At 44.0% G+C, this 17097-nt stretch overlaps 1 protein-coding gene across 1 annotated transcript; it reads left to right on the top strand.

Annotated features, from left to right (window-relative positions):
• Positions 1-258: 258 nt before the first annotated feature.
• On the top strand, positions 259-14399 carry LOC308678686 (galanin peptides-like; the record flags this gene model as incomplete). Its single annotated transcript, XM_081345923.1, has 5 exons — positions 259-868; positions 3200-3254; positions 8424-8549; positions 8638-8712; positions 14341-14399. Exons 1-5 carry the CDS (start codon positions 788-790, stop codon positions 14397-14399), a joined length of 396 nt encoding a protein of 131 aa, XP_081202049.1. The 5' UTR covers positions 259-787.
• Positions 14400-17097: the final 2698 nt, after the last annotated feature.

Below are 17097 nucleotides of genomic sequence, written 5' to 3'. Positions count from 1 at the left end.
TGGTGCACCAGTTGCGGCCCTATTTGGACCGAGATGCCCTACGCACAGTCACTCATGCGCTCATGACCTCTCGGATAGACTACTGCAACGCTCTGTACATGGGGGCTGCCCTTGAATACCACTCGGAGGCTGCAGCTGGTGCAGAACGCGGCCGCACGAGTTGTGATGGGGGTCTCCCGATACTCCCATGTAACACCTCTGCTTCGCGAGCTGCATTGGATTCCAGTTGTCTTCTGGGTGAGATTCAAGGTGCTGGTGATGACCTATAAAGCCCTAAATGGCATGGGTCCGGGTTATTTACGGGAGTACCTTTTGCCGGCGTTAACTTCCCATCGCCCTGTGCGCTTCCACAGAGAGGGCCTCCTCAGGGTGCCATCGGTCAGGGAATGTCGACTGGCGGCCCCCAGGGGGAGAGCATTCTCTGTGGGCGCGCCTGCCCTCTGGAACCAGCTTCCGGTTGAGCTCCGGATGGCTCCCGACCTTCGCTCGTTTCACCGTGAGCTGAAGACTTGGCTATTTGAACTTGTCGGCCTGGACTGAGGGACTGGGATTTTAGATTTTAATTTAATTTTTTTTTTAAATTTTAGAATGTGTTTATTGTTTAGGGCTATTTGTTTTAATTTCATTTTAATTTTTATATATTATGTGTTGTTTATAGTGTTTTAATTGCCCTGTACACCGCCCTGAGTCCCTTCGGAGAGGGGCGGTATATAAATCTAAATAAATAAATAAATGTGATTGGAAAGCAGCATCTTTTCTTTGCTCCTCTTTCTTTGCTTCTCTCTAGATGAGGATTTCTTGGTATGTCTCTTGCTTTTCTTTGCTCTTCTGTGCGCTGCTTGGGGACTGTTTTGGAGTTGCGTTTGTGGTGAGTTGTATCAGATCTTCCAAATCTATTTTGTCAATTTACTGGGGGGAGAAATACAGTACCCGGGTCTGGCTTTCACATCCGGAAGGAAGAAGATGGTAAAGGTGGTGGTTGCACTGTGGATGACCAGATTTCAGATTGTGGATTTCAGGTGTGAATGCTTCATGGTGGTGGGTATTTTTTTTTAAAAAAGCATATGTATTATATGTATGGTTTTTTTTAAAGCATATGTATGATTAATTAGGGGCAAATGCAGTGGCTCAGTGGGTTAGGACGCTGAGCTTGTCGATCAGATGGTCGGCAGTTTGGCGGGTCGAATCCCGAGTGCTGCATAACAGAGTGAGCGCCTGTTACTCGTCCCAGCTTCTGCCAACCTAGCAGTTCGAAAGCACATAAAAATGCAAGTAGAAAAATAGGGACCGCTGTGGTGGGAATGTAACAGCGTTCCGTGCGCCTTTGGCGTCTAGTCATGTCGGCCACATGACCACAGAGACGTCCTCGGACAAGCGCTAGCTCTTCGGCTTTGAAATGGAGATGAGCACCGGCCCCTAGAGTTGGAAACGACTGGCACACATGTGCAGGGGAACCTTTACCTTTACCTTTGCTATGATTAATTATGGAGGATCATCTGCACCAAGAATATCTGTACTATGGTGGCATTTCCATCCAATTGCTGAAGAGAAAAATGGGGTCTGATTTCTTGTGATTCACACAAGACTTAGCCAACCGGAAAAACATGGTGGTAGCAGCCCACAAGGAATATTCTGTCTCAGTTCCTTACTAGCTGCTTGGGTGTGGGAAGATTTTCATACCTCCCTAATTCCATGGCCTTTTTGAGAGGCTCTTCCTCAGAGCAAATCATAGATATGTTTCATGGCTACCTAGCCTACAATACAGTATATCACTCTGGGAAAATACCATTCAGAGCATGTGAACACCATTTTGTCATTAAAAGAACATTTCAGAAAGGAGAGAATACAAGAGATAGAAAAATAGAATTGGAAGGGACCTTGGAGGTCTTCCAAACCAACCCCCTGTTCAAGAAGGAGACCCTACCATTTCAGACAAGTGGCTGTCCACTCTCTTCTTAATAAAAGCCTCCAGTGATGGAGCACCCACAACTTCTGGAGGCAAGCCGTTCCACTGGTTAATTGTTCTCATGTCGGGACATTTCTCCTTAGTTCTAGGTTACTTCTCTCCTTCATTAGTTTCAATCATTTGCTTCTTGTCCTGCCTTCAGGTGCTTTGGAGAACAGGTTGACCCTCTCTTCTTTGTGACAGCTACTCAGATATTGGAACACTGCTATCATGTCACTCCTAGTTCTTTTTTTTTTACTGGATTGGACATACCCAGTTCCTGCAACCATTCTTTATATGTTTTAACCTCCAGCCCTCTAATCATTTTTGTTGCTCCTCTCTGCACTCTTTCCAAAGTCTTAGCACAGGGGTCTTCAAACTTGGCTCTTTTATGACTTGTGGACTTCAACTCAGCTTGGGTGGCTGAGGAATTCTGGGAGTTAAAGTCCGCAAGTCATAAAAGGGCCAAATTTGAAGAAAGACCCCTGTCTTAGCATCTTTTTTTTAATAACGAGGTGACCAAAACTGGATGCAGTATTCCAGATGTGGTCTTACTAAGGTCTTAGAAAGCAACATTTTACTTGGTTCAGATGATAGAACTTGTAGTTCTTTTCTTGGTATCTTCCATTTTTCTCTCAGACCTGGAAGGTATTGAACAAAAAGAAACAGAACAGTGCAATTTTTTCTCCCTTCTGAGGATGAGTTTCCCTTTTTCATTGCTTTGAAGTGACATTTTGCAGATCCCTTTTTAAAAAAAAATATTATTTTGAATGGGAAATGTGGCTCTCTGAATCATGGGTTTTGTCCTCTTAAATTCCTGCTCCTTTCTCCTGGTCTAAAAATTGATGTGGGATGTAATCGTTGAGGAGGTTTTGATTTAAATATTAGGTGTATTGGTTTATCATGCTACTTAATATTTCATCTGGACTTGCTTCCAGCTAGTCACTAAGAAAATTATTTTTTTTTTAAAAAAAATTCTCATCAGTTAAACTCTGTTATTCACGAGAATTTAAATTCCTGTATTAGACTAGGACAGTGTTTCTCCACCGTGGCAAGTTTTGCTGGCTGGGGGATTCTGGGAGTTGAAGACCACACAGCTTAAGCTTCCCAAGGTTGAGAAACATTGGACTAGGGACTGTCTTAAATTTTGTAAAATTTTAATTTGACTTTTGTGGAGGAGGGACAGAATTATAACCCAGATGAGGCAAATACAAATTTACATCAACATCACCTTTCTTACTGTTCCTTCTGTAGCCTAAAGACAAACGTGGTTGGACCCTGAACAGTGCTGGATACCTGCTGGGACCCCGTAAGTTGATTCAGAATTTCACAGACAGGAGAAAACAGGGTTAAAGTGAAAGCTGCTTTAAGGTCACAGGGGAAGAAGTTCTACTGAACCTAATGACATTTCTTCCTAAGGCAGTGTTCCTCAACCTCAATACCTTTTAAGATGTATGGACTTCAACTCCCAGAATTCCCTTAGCCAGCACTGAATCATAATCATAGAATCATAAGGCTGGAAGGGACAGAGAGAATTTCTTATCTAACCCCTTGTTCAAGGCAGGGGTCCTCATACCATCTCGGACAAATGGTTTACCACTCTTTTGTTGAAAACCTCCAGTGATGGAGCACCCACAACTCCAGGAGGCAAGCTGCCCCATTGCTTAATAACTCTCACTAAAGGCGTTATGGACGAGAAACACTGTTCTAAGGAAATATGTGTAGCATTGTACTATCAGCATCTAGGGATGGGGCTCCTGATAACTCCCTGCACCAGGCTTCAGCTGGTGCAGAATGCTGCTGCGTGAGTTGTGATGGGGTTTTCCTGATACTCCCATGTAACACCTCTACTCTGCGAGCTGCATTGGCTTCCAGTTGCCCTCCGGGTGAGATTCAAGGTGCTGGTGATGACCTATAAAGCCCTAAATGGCTTGGGTCCGGGATATTTGAGGGAACACCTGCTGCCGGCATCAAGTTCCCTTCGTCCTGTGTGCTCCCACATGGAGGGCCTTCTCAGGGTGCCGCCGGTAAAAGACTGCCGGCGGATAACACCCAGGGGGAGGGCCTTCTCAGTGGGTGCGCCGGCCCTTTGGAATCAGCTGCCCGTAGAGCTTAGGACTGCCCCCGACCTTCAGTCATTCCGCCGGGACCTGAAGACCTGGCTCTTTGAGCTTTCCGGCCCAGGCTGAGAGTTTTTAATTGGGGTTTTATATTTTTCAGGGATCAAATTTAATTATTTTTAACTGTTTTTAACTTTTGTATTGTATTGACGTTTTTAAATACTTTGTAAACCACCCTGAGTCCTACGGGAAAAGGGCGGTATATAAATTCAATAAACTTAAACTTAAACTTAAACTAAAGAGCAGCAGGTGATCGGTGTTATTATTTCTGGTAACCTTTAATGGACTTTTGCTTACCAGGACTGAATGATGAAGTTTTAAGGATCTTTTTGTAGATAAAAAGGAAATACAGGAAGGAAAGATTGTTTGTTATACTTTAAGATAGGGGGTCTTCAAGCGTGGCCCTTTTATGACTTGTGGACTTCAACTCCTAGAATTCCTCAGCCAGGCACACTGGCTGAGGAATTCTGGGAGTCGAAGTCCACAAGTCATAAAAGGGCCAAGTTTGAAGACCCCTGCTTTAAGAGAAGGTGATAAGTTGCTAAAACTTTATACTTGTGACAAAGGGGAAAGTAATGTCTCTATATACTTCTTCTTTATCACATTATTATTTTTTCCTTCTTTCCTATATGTTCTTTCTATTTTTCTGTCATTTCTATTTCTTCCTTTTATTCTTTTTTTTGAAGTTTTATTAGTTTTATCTGTTTAACTGTAATAATATAAGAATTAATAAAGTTATTATAAAAAACATAGCAGGGGATCAGAGCAACAACCTAGCACCTGTACATCTACTGAAACCCAATCTGGCTGTTATAACTGGTTCCTTAGAGTGATAATAATAATAATAATAATAATAATAATAATAATAATAATAATAATAATAATAATAATAATAATAATAATAATAATAATAATAATAATAATAATAATAATAATAATAATAATAATAATAATTTTATTTGTATACCGCCCTTCTCCCGAAGGACTCAGGGCGGTGAACAGGGCAAACATATAAAAGTACAAAAATACAAAAGTTAAAAAAGAATTAAACGAAATGCCCAAGCTACAACAATAAGTAAATATATTTAAAACAACAATAAAATCCCAACCCATCCCCCATCAGGCCAGGCCGGCTTGTTCGAACAAATAAGTCTTCAGATCGCGTCGGAAGGAGCGAAGGTCGGGCGCCATCCGGAGCTCAACCGGCAACCGATTCCATAAATCCGGGGTGCCCACAGAGAAGGACCTCCCCCTGGGGGCCACCAGACGACATTCCCTGACCGGTGGCACCCTGAGGAGGCCCTCTCTGTGGGAACGCACAGGGCGGAGGGAAGTTAAGGTACTCCGGACCCATGCCATGTAGGGCCTTGAAAACCATTACCAGAACCTTGAATCTCACTCGGAAGACAACTGGGAGCCAATGCAGCTCACGGAGCAGAGGTGTAACATGGGAGTATCGGGAGACTCCCAACACAACTCTTGCGGCTGCATTCTGCTACTGCTAAGTTTGTAAGCCGCCCTGAGTCTTTGGAGAAGGGCGGGATATAAATGGAATAAAAATAAAAAAAATAAAAATAAATTCTGTACCAGTTGGAGCCTCCGAGTGGTCCTCAAGGGCAGCCCCATGTAGAGAGAGATTCAGTACAGGTAATCCTCAACTTATGACTGCGGTTGGGATCAGAATTTCCATTGCTAAGCAAAGTGGTTGTTAAGTGACTTTTGCCCGGTTTTACGACCTTTCCCCCCCCTATAATCGTTGAGTCAATCACTGTAGTTGTTAAGCAAATAAGCCAGCCGTTAAACCAATCCAGCTTTCCCCAATTGACTTTGCTTGTCAGAAGCTAGCTGGGAAGGCTGCAAATAGTGATCACATGATCCTGCGATGCTTTATTGAAATTACATGCCAGTTGCCAAATGCCTGGATAATCATGTGACCATGGGGAGCTGTGACAGTTGTAAGGACAAAGACTGCTTGTAAGTTATAAGTAACTTTGAGCAGTCACTAAGCTAATGGTTATAAGTCAAGGACTACCTGTAAACCATTATTGTATGTAAACGGCCAGCCTCTAGCTTCTCTGTCATCAATGGAGAAAGCTCCCTCCCTACTGGTTCATAAAAAGACTCTTGGAAAGAAAATTAAAAGGCTTTTGATGTACAGGGGGTTTATGTGTTCTAAATAGAAAATAGTTCAGCTGCTGGAACTCATGTAACCCCATCTTGTGTAGCTCAATAAATCTTGCTAAGGAGAAGTATGACGACGATCATGCTTGAAAAATAATCGCTTTTAGGATTCATATCCTAATAAAGAAAATTCTTAAAAGTAAAGATAAAGATGACACCAGAAACTTTTCTTCTGGGTTTAATGGAAAAAACTTGAGAAAAAAAAATCGGAACTTTGATCTTATATATGTCAATGGCAGCAAGACTATTGTATGCCCAAAAATGGAAGGACATTTTGATTCCCACTGTGGACGAAATGGCTACAGAAGCTGATGGGGTTGGCAGAGATGGCTAAATTGACTGTTTTGATTAAAGAAAAGAGTGTAAGTACTTTTGTTTCCACATGGAGACTGCTGCTAGATTTTGTGCTTGAGGTGAAAAAAACCCACAAAAGTTTGATTTTGGGTTTTACTAATTAGTTTGATAGAAAAGGCTAGTTTATACCATTATGGAAAAGTAAAAAGTTGAAGTTCGACATTAATGCTTCATTCTACTGCAACGGAGGAAGTCGGAAGTCAGTGCCTTTCCTTTTCTTTTTCCCTTCTCCTCCTCACTTTTCTTTCCCTTTTCCCTCCCCACTCTGTCCTACTATTTGCTTTTGTATTTTTGTATTTTATCCTAGAAGGGACATGGTGGCTCAGTGGGTTAGGATGCTGAGCTTGTTGATAAGGTCGGCAGTTTGGCGGGTCGAATCCCGAGTGCCACGTAGCAGAGTGAGCGCCTGTTACTCGTCCCAGCTTCTGCCAACCTAGCAGTTCGAAAGCACGTAAAAACGCAAGTAGAAAAATAGGGACCACTACGGTGGGAAGGTAACAGTGTTCCGTGCTCCTTTGGCGTCTAGTCATGCCGGCCGCAAGACTGCGGAGACGTCCTTAGACAAGCGCTGGCTCTTCGGCTTTGAAACGGAGATGAGCACCGGCCCCTAGAGTCGGAAATGACTAGCACGCATGTGCAGGGGAACCTTTACCTTTACCTTTATTTTATCCTATAATCTAAGAAAATGTTACAAAAAATAAACACTTTCAGACAGTTAAAATACGCTGTTCAAAGTTACAGTGGCACTGAAGAAAGCTACATATGACCTGTCCTCGCATTTATGACTATCTCAGGATCCCCATGGTCACAAATATCAAAATTTGGACACTTGGCAAACCAGCATGTATTTACAACAATACACAGCATCCTGGGGTCATGCGATAATCATTGCTGACTTTCTAGCTGGCTTTCCAGCAAGCAAAGTCAATGGGGGAAATGGGATTAACTTAAGGATGGTGTGATTCACTTAACCACCACGACAAAATGATTATAAAATTGGGGATGACTCGCGTAAGAACTGACTTGCTTAGCAATGGAAATTCTGATCCCAGTTGTGGTCGTAAGTCAGAGACTATCTGTATTACTTCGCTTGTGGCTCCTTGATGAGAAAGAAAACTATGAGGAGATGCGGCGGTCGTAGTAGTGGTAGTGATGGTGGTGGTGGTGATGATGGCATCTTCCTCCTAAGAAATACGGTGCTTCCACACAGAGGCTTCCTGGCATTACTAATGCTAAGATTTATTACTGAAATATGAGATGGGAAACGTCTCTGTCTCATTTGTGTGAATGAAGGAAAATTGCATGAAACAGGGAGTCCTTGACTTACAGCGTTTAGTGACCATTCAAAGTTACAACAGCACTGGGGAAAAATAGACTTATGACCACTTTTCACACTTACAACGGTTGCAGCATCCTCTGCGATCAAAATTCAAACACTTGGCCACTGACTCATATTTACGACGGTTGCACTGTCCCGGGGTGTGTGTGTGTCATGGGATCCCCTCTTGCGACAAGCCAAGTCAATGGAGAAGCCAGATTCACCGAGCCTCAACAATTGCATTGACAATTGTGCTTAACAACTGTGGCCAGAAAGGTCCGGCAAAATTCACTTCATGAACATTTCACTTAGCAACAGAAATCTGGGGCCCAGTTGCGGCTCGTAAGTTGAGAACCGCCCATGAAAGCTTCATCGGGAAGTCTCCCATGGCTGCCCGGCAGTGGGGGTGATTATAAAAGGCCACCAGGCCATTTGGTGGATAAGGGGCTCCTGGTTTATGAGCCCCGGTGTAAACCATCTCTCTTTTTTCCCATGTAACCTGCAGCACTTCTTCCCTCCCACTCTCCTCTCTCCAAAGCAGATGCCCACCAGACGTTGCCTGATAAAGGAGCCTTGGCTGGGAAGCGAGATGCAGCCGAGGACTTGTATTCTGTGGGTCAGGAGTCTTTGGGTGAGCGCCCTCTAGCTGGCTTCTCTGAGCTCTCCCGGTATTTTCCGTTATTTAGTTAGCCCTTCATGCCGTTTCTTCCCTCTTTCAGCACCTGTTCTGCAACCTTCGGACTACGGCATCCTCCAGACGCTGATGGATTTTCTCTCCTACCTGAATCTCCGAGGTGAGAGCACACCACGGGGGTCTTCAGAAGGGAGGAGGTGGGGGGGTGCAAACTCATCTGACAATGGCCTTGCCTAGCAATGGGCATTCCGGCCCCAGCTGTGGTTGTAAGTGCAGGACCCCCTGTGGCCTTTGCCTCCAATTCTCCGTGGTTGTTTTGACTTGCAGAAGAGAGTGGAAATGTTGCTTCCACAGAGCATCTGGCTGTATAATATTTGACTGATGTTTTCTAAAAGACTTCCTACACACACAGAGACACACACACAGACACACACACCAGGGGCAGTGGCGTAGCGTGGGTTGTCAGCACCCGGGGCAAGGCAAGTAATTTGCGCCCCCTAACCCATGGATTTTAGCACTTGGCCGCTGCACTGTCCCTCCCCCAGATAGTCCCTCGCTCTCTCTCCGCACCGCACCGCACGCCTGGCACCCCCCCTCCACAGTGGGCGGCGACCTGGCGGCTTGGATCGGATTCGCACAGCCAGCACTGCAGTGAGAGAGAGTGAGTGAGCCAGGCAGGGGCAGAGAGCTGCGAGTGCGAGCGCGCCCCCCCAGATGTTGCGCCCGGTGCGGCCGCCCCCCCCTGCACCCCCCACGCTACGCCACCTACCAGGGGTCTTCAAACTTGGCCCTTTTATGACTTGTGGACTTCAACTCCCAGAATTCCTCAGCCAGCTGGGAGTTGAAGTCTACAAGTCATAAAAGGGCCAAGTTTGAAGACCCCTGAAATATACAATACTCTTATGAAAAAATGCTACATCTGTTTTTTTTAATATAGATAAGGGATTTTATATGGGCCCATTCTTTACTGTTTTTATCACTTGGAGGTGTTGATGATATTTGGTGTACAGGTAGTCTTCAACTTACAACGGTTCATTTAGTGACCGTTCGAAGTTACAACAGCAGTGGAAAAAAGTGACTTATGACCATTTTTCACACTTAACAACCTTTTCAGCATCCCCATGGTCACGGGATCAAAATCAAGAGGCTTGGCAACTGACTCATACTTATGACGATTGCAGTGTCCCAGGGTCATGTGATCAGCTTTTGCGACCCTCTGGCAAGCCCAGTTAACGGGGAAGACAGATTCACCTCATAACCATATTACTAATTTAACAACGGCAGTGATTCACTTAACAACTGTTGCAACAAAGGTCGTAAAATTGGACAAAATTCACTGAACAGTTGTCTCGCATAACAACAGGAATTTGGGGCTCAGGGGTAGTCGAGGATTGGATGCTGCTGATCAGAGTGTCTCAGGGCTAGCACTGACATTTCCTTGCAGGACTGTTGTTGTTGTTAGTTGCGAAGTCGTGTCCGACCCATCGCGACCCTATGGACAATGTTCCTCCAGGCCCTCCTGTCCTCCGCCATCCTCTGGAGTCCATTTAAGCTCACGCCTACTGCTTCAGTGACTCCATACAGCCACCTCACTCTCTGTCGTCCCCTTCTTCTATTACTCTCAATCTTTCCCAGCATTAGGCTCTTCTCCAGTGAGTCCTTCCTTCTCATTAGGTGGCCAAAGTCTTTGAGTTTCAGCTTCAGGATCTGGCCTTCTAAAGAGCAGTCAGGGTTGATCTCCTCTAGGACTGACCAGTTTGATCGCCTTGCAGTCCAAGGGACTCGCAGGAGCCTTCTCCAGCACCATAGTTCAAAGACCTCAATTCTTTGGCGCTCAGCCTTTCTTATGGTCCAACTTTCACTGCCATACATTGCAACTGGGAAGACCATAGCCTTGACTATACGCACTTTTGTTGACAGGGTGATGTCTCTGCTTTTTAGTGTGCTGTCTAGATTTGCCATGGCTTTCCTCCCGAGGAGCAAGCGTCTTTTAATTTCTTGACTACAGTCCCCATCTGCAGTGATCTTGGAGCCCAGGAAAATAAAATCTGTCACTACCTCCATTTCTTCCCCATCTATTTGCCAGGAATTGAGAGGGCCAGATGCCATGATCTTGGTTTTCTTAATGTTTAGTTTCAACCCAAGTTTTGCACTCTCCTTCTTCACCCGCAACAAGAGGCTCTTTAGTTCTTCTTCACTTTCTGCCATTAGAGTGGTATCATCTGCATATCTTAGGTTGTTGATGTTTCTTCCGGCAATCTTAATTCCAACTTTTGATTCATCTAGCCCTGCCTTTCTCATGATGTGCTCTGCATATAAGTTAAATAGGCAAGGCGACAGTATACAGCCTTGCCGGACTCCTTTCCCAATTTTGAACCAATCAGTGGTTCCGTGTCCAGTTCTCACTGTTGCTTCTTGGCCCGCATATAGGTTTCTCAAGAGACAAATAAGATGGTCTGGTATGCCCATCTCTTTAAGGACTTGCCACAGTTTGTTATGATCCACACAATCAAAGGCTTTAGCATAGTCAATGAAGCAGAAGTAGATGTTTTTCTGGAACTCTCTAGCTTTCTCCATGCAGGAATAGCTGAAAGCAAATCTTGCTTATTGTTCATTTCTGGCTTCATGCGAAGCCCTGCTCCCTCCTGTTAGCCTGGCTGAGAGGACACAACCATGGAGGAAGAATATGGCATGAGCAGGAAGGAACATGCTGGTTGCTTTTATAACGTGTATCCTCCACACGTACGATCTGACTAGACCAGCAATCAAGTGAACAATCCCCCAGTCAAGGAACCACCAAGGCAGACAAACAAAGTAATACCGGTAGTAAACAACAACCTAAGCAGGGAATTACCAAGAACACTCCCACCAGCACCGACAGGGCAAGGGACGAATATATAAAAATATCGGCAAAGCCCTTCTAGCACTGATGATGTTACCTTGGGTGGTAGTGAAATGTCTTCAAGAAAACTACCAAGCTCAGAGAGCACCAAGCACCCCGCAGTTCAACCCTGAGCTACAAATGTTCTCTTCTAGCGGACCTGAAGACAAATTTAGTTCTCTTTCGAAAGAGCATTAAACCCATGTCTATAAACCTGTGTCCCCAAAATAGTACAGCTGATATAACGCTATTTATCAGCTATTTTGCAGACAAGTCACAAGGACAGAGCAGGCTAAAGTGCTCGAAAACTCTGAAGAATAAAAGTCAAGAACAATTCTGTTTTATTTCAGTATTAGGCTGCTTTCCACTTTCTAGCCCATGAAAAATAACAAGTAGCAGGGCTTTTTTTGTCATAGAATGCCCAGAACGGAGTTCCGGCACCTTTTTTTGGATGGAATCGTGTAGGGTAGGCAAGGCGGGTTGTATGACGTTTGTGAGTTCCGGCACCTTTTTTTAAAGAAAAAAAGCAGTGACAAGTAGAGAAGAAGAAAACTGCAGTGGGGATGAATTAATATCTTTATAATGCTTAGGAACTCTCATAAGCATGGGCCTCTGAGTTAAATCTTTAACATGAGGTTCACATGAGGTTTGGTCGGGAACTGGGGGGGTTCCACCAACCATTTCTCAGACCAGGCCCGGGATTGATCGCGCCGTGACAAGGCTTGGGTTGGGTGCCTCCGGGACCCCGGAGCGGGGTGTGGGTTTGTTTATTCCCACGGCGGTTGGGAATGGCAGCAGGCGTGCAAACAGAGGGTCGTATCAATATTCGGGAGTGCGTCCCCGCTGTCTCCAAGCGGTGATGCGCTCCGACCCTCTGGTTTTGGCCCATGGTTCCGGGAGCGAGGATGAGCAGCCACCTGAGCTCAGGCTCGTGTATTTCAATGCCAGGTCCGTAGCTAACAAGGCTCCTCTTATACGTGATTTGATCGAGGAGGAGCATGCGGACCTGGCTTGCATTACGGAGACCTGGTTGGGCCCAGAGGGCGGTGTACCTCTGGTTGATCTTTGTCCATCAGGTTTCCAGGTGCTGCACCAGCCTCGGGCTCAGGGTAGGGGCGGAGGAGTGGCGGTAGTTGTGAGGGAGACCTTATGTCCGCGGGAGGCCACTGTTGTCCAGATAGTCGGGTGTGAGTCCCTCCTCTTGAGATGCAGCCCTAGAGCTCAGTTGGGCTTGCTGCTGGTGTACCTTTCGCCTAGTCGTGCAGCAGCAGCCCTGCCTGAGCTTCTCTACATCCTCTCAGGGTTGGTGATTGAGTTCCCCAAACTTATGGTTTTGGGTGACTTTAATCTACCATCCCTGGGGGGAATCATCTGAGTTAGCTCGGGAGTTCATGGCTTCCATGATGGCCATGGACCTGTCGCAAGTTATTCAGGGTCCAACTCATGGGGGGGTCACACGCTCGATTTGGTTTTTCTATCTGGACGGTGGTTAGATGATCTGGGTGGGGGTTCCCCAATTGTCATGCCCCTGTCATGGACCGATCATCACCTCCTGCGGTTGGTCTGTTTTGCCACTCCTCGTCGTGGGGTTGTTGAACCAACGAGATGGTCCCGCCCTAGGTGCTTAATGGACCCTGAGTGGTCAGCTCTACATTGTTCGCATCAAGGGTGCCTTTGGGGGCCTGGGCAGGAGTGGGACAGATCTGAGGGTCTCTGGCTGGAGGAGACTCTCTGGGCCAGGGCCAAGGCAGTGGGGGCCGTTCCCTCACTGTTTCCAGGATGGCTTCGCGGGCCACATGAAACCACTTCGCGGGCCGGATCTGGCCCCCGGGCCTTGTGTTTGACATGTCTGATTTAGAGTATGGTTTTTAAAACTTGCATCAATGGGCACTGCTGTCAGTTGGAGTAAAAAAGCCAGGAATTTTGAAAATAAAAAAGGCAAAAGATTTACAGTATATGATGTGAAAAGCAACCAGAAAAATGAAACATTTATCTATATTATTTCTAGGATCTTTTCTTTTCTTTTCTTTCTTTTCTTTTCTTTTCTTTTCTTTTCTTTTCTTTTCTTTTCTTTTCTTTTCTTTTCTTTTCTTTTCTTTTCTTTTCTTTTTTCTTTTTTTCTTTTCTTTTCTTTTCTTTTTTTCTTTTCTTTTTTCCTTTCCTTTTCTTTTCTTTTTAAGCCACATAAACAATAATATAGATATTTTGGAACTAAACTCAAAAAAGTGTATTTCTTTTTGATATGATAAAAATACTATATTCTGGAACCTTTACTAAAGTCATACTGGGTAATAGTTGTCCAACCTCGGTAATTATCTGTTTGTTTATAGATAATACATCTTTCTAGATATATCTTTGTTTTAAATAAAATAAAAGGATTATCATAAGATTACATAATAACACGGAGAAAGGAGAGCCAGTTTGATCTAGTGGTGAAGGCACCAGGCTAGAAAGCAGGAGATGGTGAGTTCTAGTCTCATTTTAGGCATGAAAGCTGGCTGGGTGACTTTGCTCCAGTCACGCTCTCTCAGCCTAACCCACCTCACAGGAATGTTGTTGTGAGGAAAATAGGTGTAGGAAGGAGTATTAAGTATGTTGACTGCCTTGAATTATTTATAAAAAAAATAAAGGCAGGATAATAAAAGAAAATGGAATAAACTATTAACGTACTTCTTAAAAATGGGTGTGTGTATACAATATATATATTGTATCATTGTATGTATATATAATAGAGCTTTATAATACGTTCACAATATGTTTTGATTATTTTACCTGTAGACATTGATTCCAGACAGAGGGAATCTATGTTAGATTTGTTATAGCATGGGATATTAAGAATCAAAGACAGTTGGGTGTTACGTGGGCAGGATTGAGATAAAACCTCAAAATGTGCTTTTTCTTTTTTAGATCAAAGAGTGATTGGACGCCTGCCTTTCCAGATGTCAGAAGAATCGATGCAACAGTAGTGTTCTTCAGCCTGCCCCTTCTAGAGCTGCTTGTAGCATTGCAGTTCCTTCCTTGTTTCACACATGCAGGTGTTGATCAGATCCTTTGTTGTGTTTTGCCCGCTGCTCATCTATTCAGCAATTTGCTCAAAAGAATCCACTTCTAATCTAGCTAATCCTCCTGGTCACCCTTTACCTAAAGCTGCCATTTACTCTGTAGTTCATTCTCTTGCACGGCCCCCATCCTCCTCCTTCTTGGGGACATTCTTATTCTTTTCCCCAATGAAAACAATTACAGGATACACAACAATACTGTACTTTCATCTCTTCTTATCCTTATAGCTTCGTGTTTTTAACAGACATTGGCACACTTCTTTGGGATCTGTGTTGTTGTACCTTTATGAGAAGGTCACAAATTGGGGTCTAGAGCATGATGAAGGTGCCTGTAGAAGAATGTTTCCCAACCTTAGCGACTTTAAGATGTGTGGACTTCAACTCCCAGAATTCCCCAGCCAGCATGGGCAACATTTGTGTATCATGATTCACATAAGGAAAAGGCTGTGTAAACTGCTAACTGAATAAATTCTCTCTTCTAACTTAACTTGCTTCCAGTATGGGTCTGTTTGGCCAGTGCTGTTGCAGTGTGAGTGGACTCAGATTAAATCTGAGTTTGGTTCAGCAGAAATAATTTGCAGATGCTGTCTCTCCCCTTCATGAGAAAATTGGCAAGTGCATTGCATTAACGCGGTAGGCCAGTGTTTCTCAACCTTGGGAACTTTAAGATATGTGGACTTCAATTCCCAGAATCCCCCAGCCAGAATTCCTGAAGTTGAGAACCGCTGCTGTAAATGATAGATTGTCAAGGAGAGAGATAACTGATTGACTCTGAAAAGACAGTCTACACCAGGGGAGTCAAATTGCTGGCCCGCAGGACGGATGCGTCACGCGGAAGTTGCACCCACCCCAGCTCTGGCAAGGGGAAAAAAGTCGCGATACGTCACGACACATGATGTGACACGGCGAGTTTGAAACCCCTGGTCTACACTGTAGTGTTTTGGTAAAAAATCCCTTGTCATTCATATAAATTATAGTTCAGGAATTATGTGTGTGGTAGGCTGATCATAAAACTAATAGAAATGGCAAAAATACAAGGAATTAACAGTAAATAGTATTTGAAAGATAGCAGGGCAGTGTTCAGATATTACATTATGATACTAATTGTGAATAGACAGTATTAGGGTGAATAGAATAAGCTAATGAAACCAGATAGTTCAGCCTACAGCTTATTCAGTATTAGGGGGTCTATTGGAAATTCTGGCTTGTTTCTAATTAAACCAGTGTCATAAGCCACAAGCAAACCTTGGGGAAAAGCTAGACTCCAGGATTCCTGTTTGTATATAATGCTAAACAAACTGTACGATGAGCATGTTCAGGTTGGTTTCACAGTTTTTGCTGCCAGGAGAAGCCAGACAGGAGCAATGAAGTAGCTCAGATGAGCTCTTTTACTGCACTTAAAATTAAAAATGGTGTGTTTCTAAGGAGAAAGATATTACTACAGGTAGTCCTTGATTTATGACCACAGTTGGACCCAAAATTCCTGTTGTTAAGCGAGACAGCTGTTATGTGAATTTTGCCACATTTTATGTTCTTTCTTGCCACAGTTATTAAAGTGAATGACTGCGGTTGTTAAGTTAGTCACAAGGTTGTTAAGTAAATCTGGCTTCCCCATTGACTTTCCTTGTCAGAAGGTCGCAAAAGGGGATCACATGATCCCAGGACACTGCAACTGTCATAAATATGAACCAGTTGGCGAAGCGTCTGAATTTTGATCACATGACCATGGGAATGCTGCAACGGTCATAAGTGTGAAAAACAGTCACAAGTCACTTTTTAGAGTGCCGTTGTAACTTCCAACGATCACTAAACAAAGTGTTGAAAGTCAAGGACTACCTATATTTAAATATTGACAGTATGGTGATAACCACAGTCTTCTTCAGACTTTCTCTGTAAAGCGCTGCTGTTCTGTTCATATTTTCCACAAATGTTCCCACCCCAAAAAATATAAAGCAAACAAATCTCATATTTTATTAGGACAGGTATTGAAAGTCTCAAGCCAATAAAGCAATTTACAGGCCCACCATTCACACATATGACATGCTCTGCAATCCATGAAGTCTATAATTTGAATTAAGCCTCTGCCAAAATCCTTCTTGCTATTCGTAGACCAAGTCCTGGTTCATCTAACCATGTTTTACTGAATGAACCACTATTGGCTAAATTCACACATTGTGCTCATGCATTAGTAGCAGTTGATAAATCTCAGTGGCTGGATTTACAAACCAGGTTAAACCAAAACAAAGTAACCCATATTATGGCTTAGCGGAATGTGCAAAAACATCTGCTCTATGGAGTAGGACACCTTATGTGGCTCTGATTTTGGGAGAAAGCAGTGAAGAGAGCATGCTTTTAACTACTAAGATCCCAAGGGACCAGGATTTGCCTTTCAGATCCCATGGAAAGCCTTTAGAACAGGAGCAAATTCAGCTTATAAGCCTCTATAGGCCTTTCCATTCTGTCATGCTGGAATTGGTCCCTGATGGGGGTCCATGAGTGTGGCAATGCATAGCTTGACCTTAATTATGCGTAATGTTATTCCCCTTCCCCTATGTGTTGCTACTTCATTCTTAAGCCGAGTTTACCACCAAAAACTTTTGCATGT

This window comes from Vipera berus (genome assembly GCF_964194415.1).
Source record: "Vipera berus genome assembly, chromosome: Z".
Lineage (NCBI taxonomy): Eukaryota > Metazoa > Chordata > Lepidosauria > Squamata > Viperidae > Vipera > Vipera berus.
This window is presented reverse-complemented; position numbering and strand designations above follow the sequence as displayed.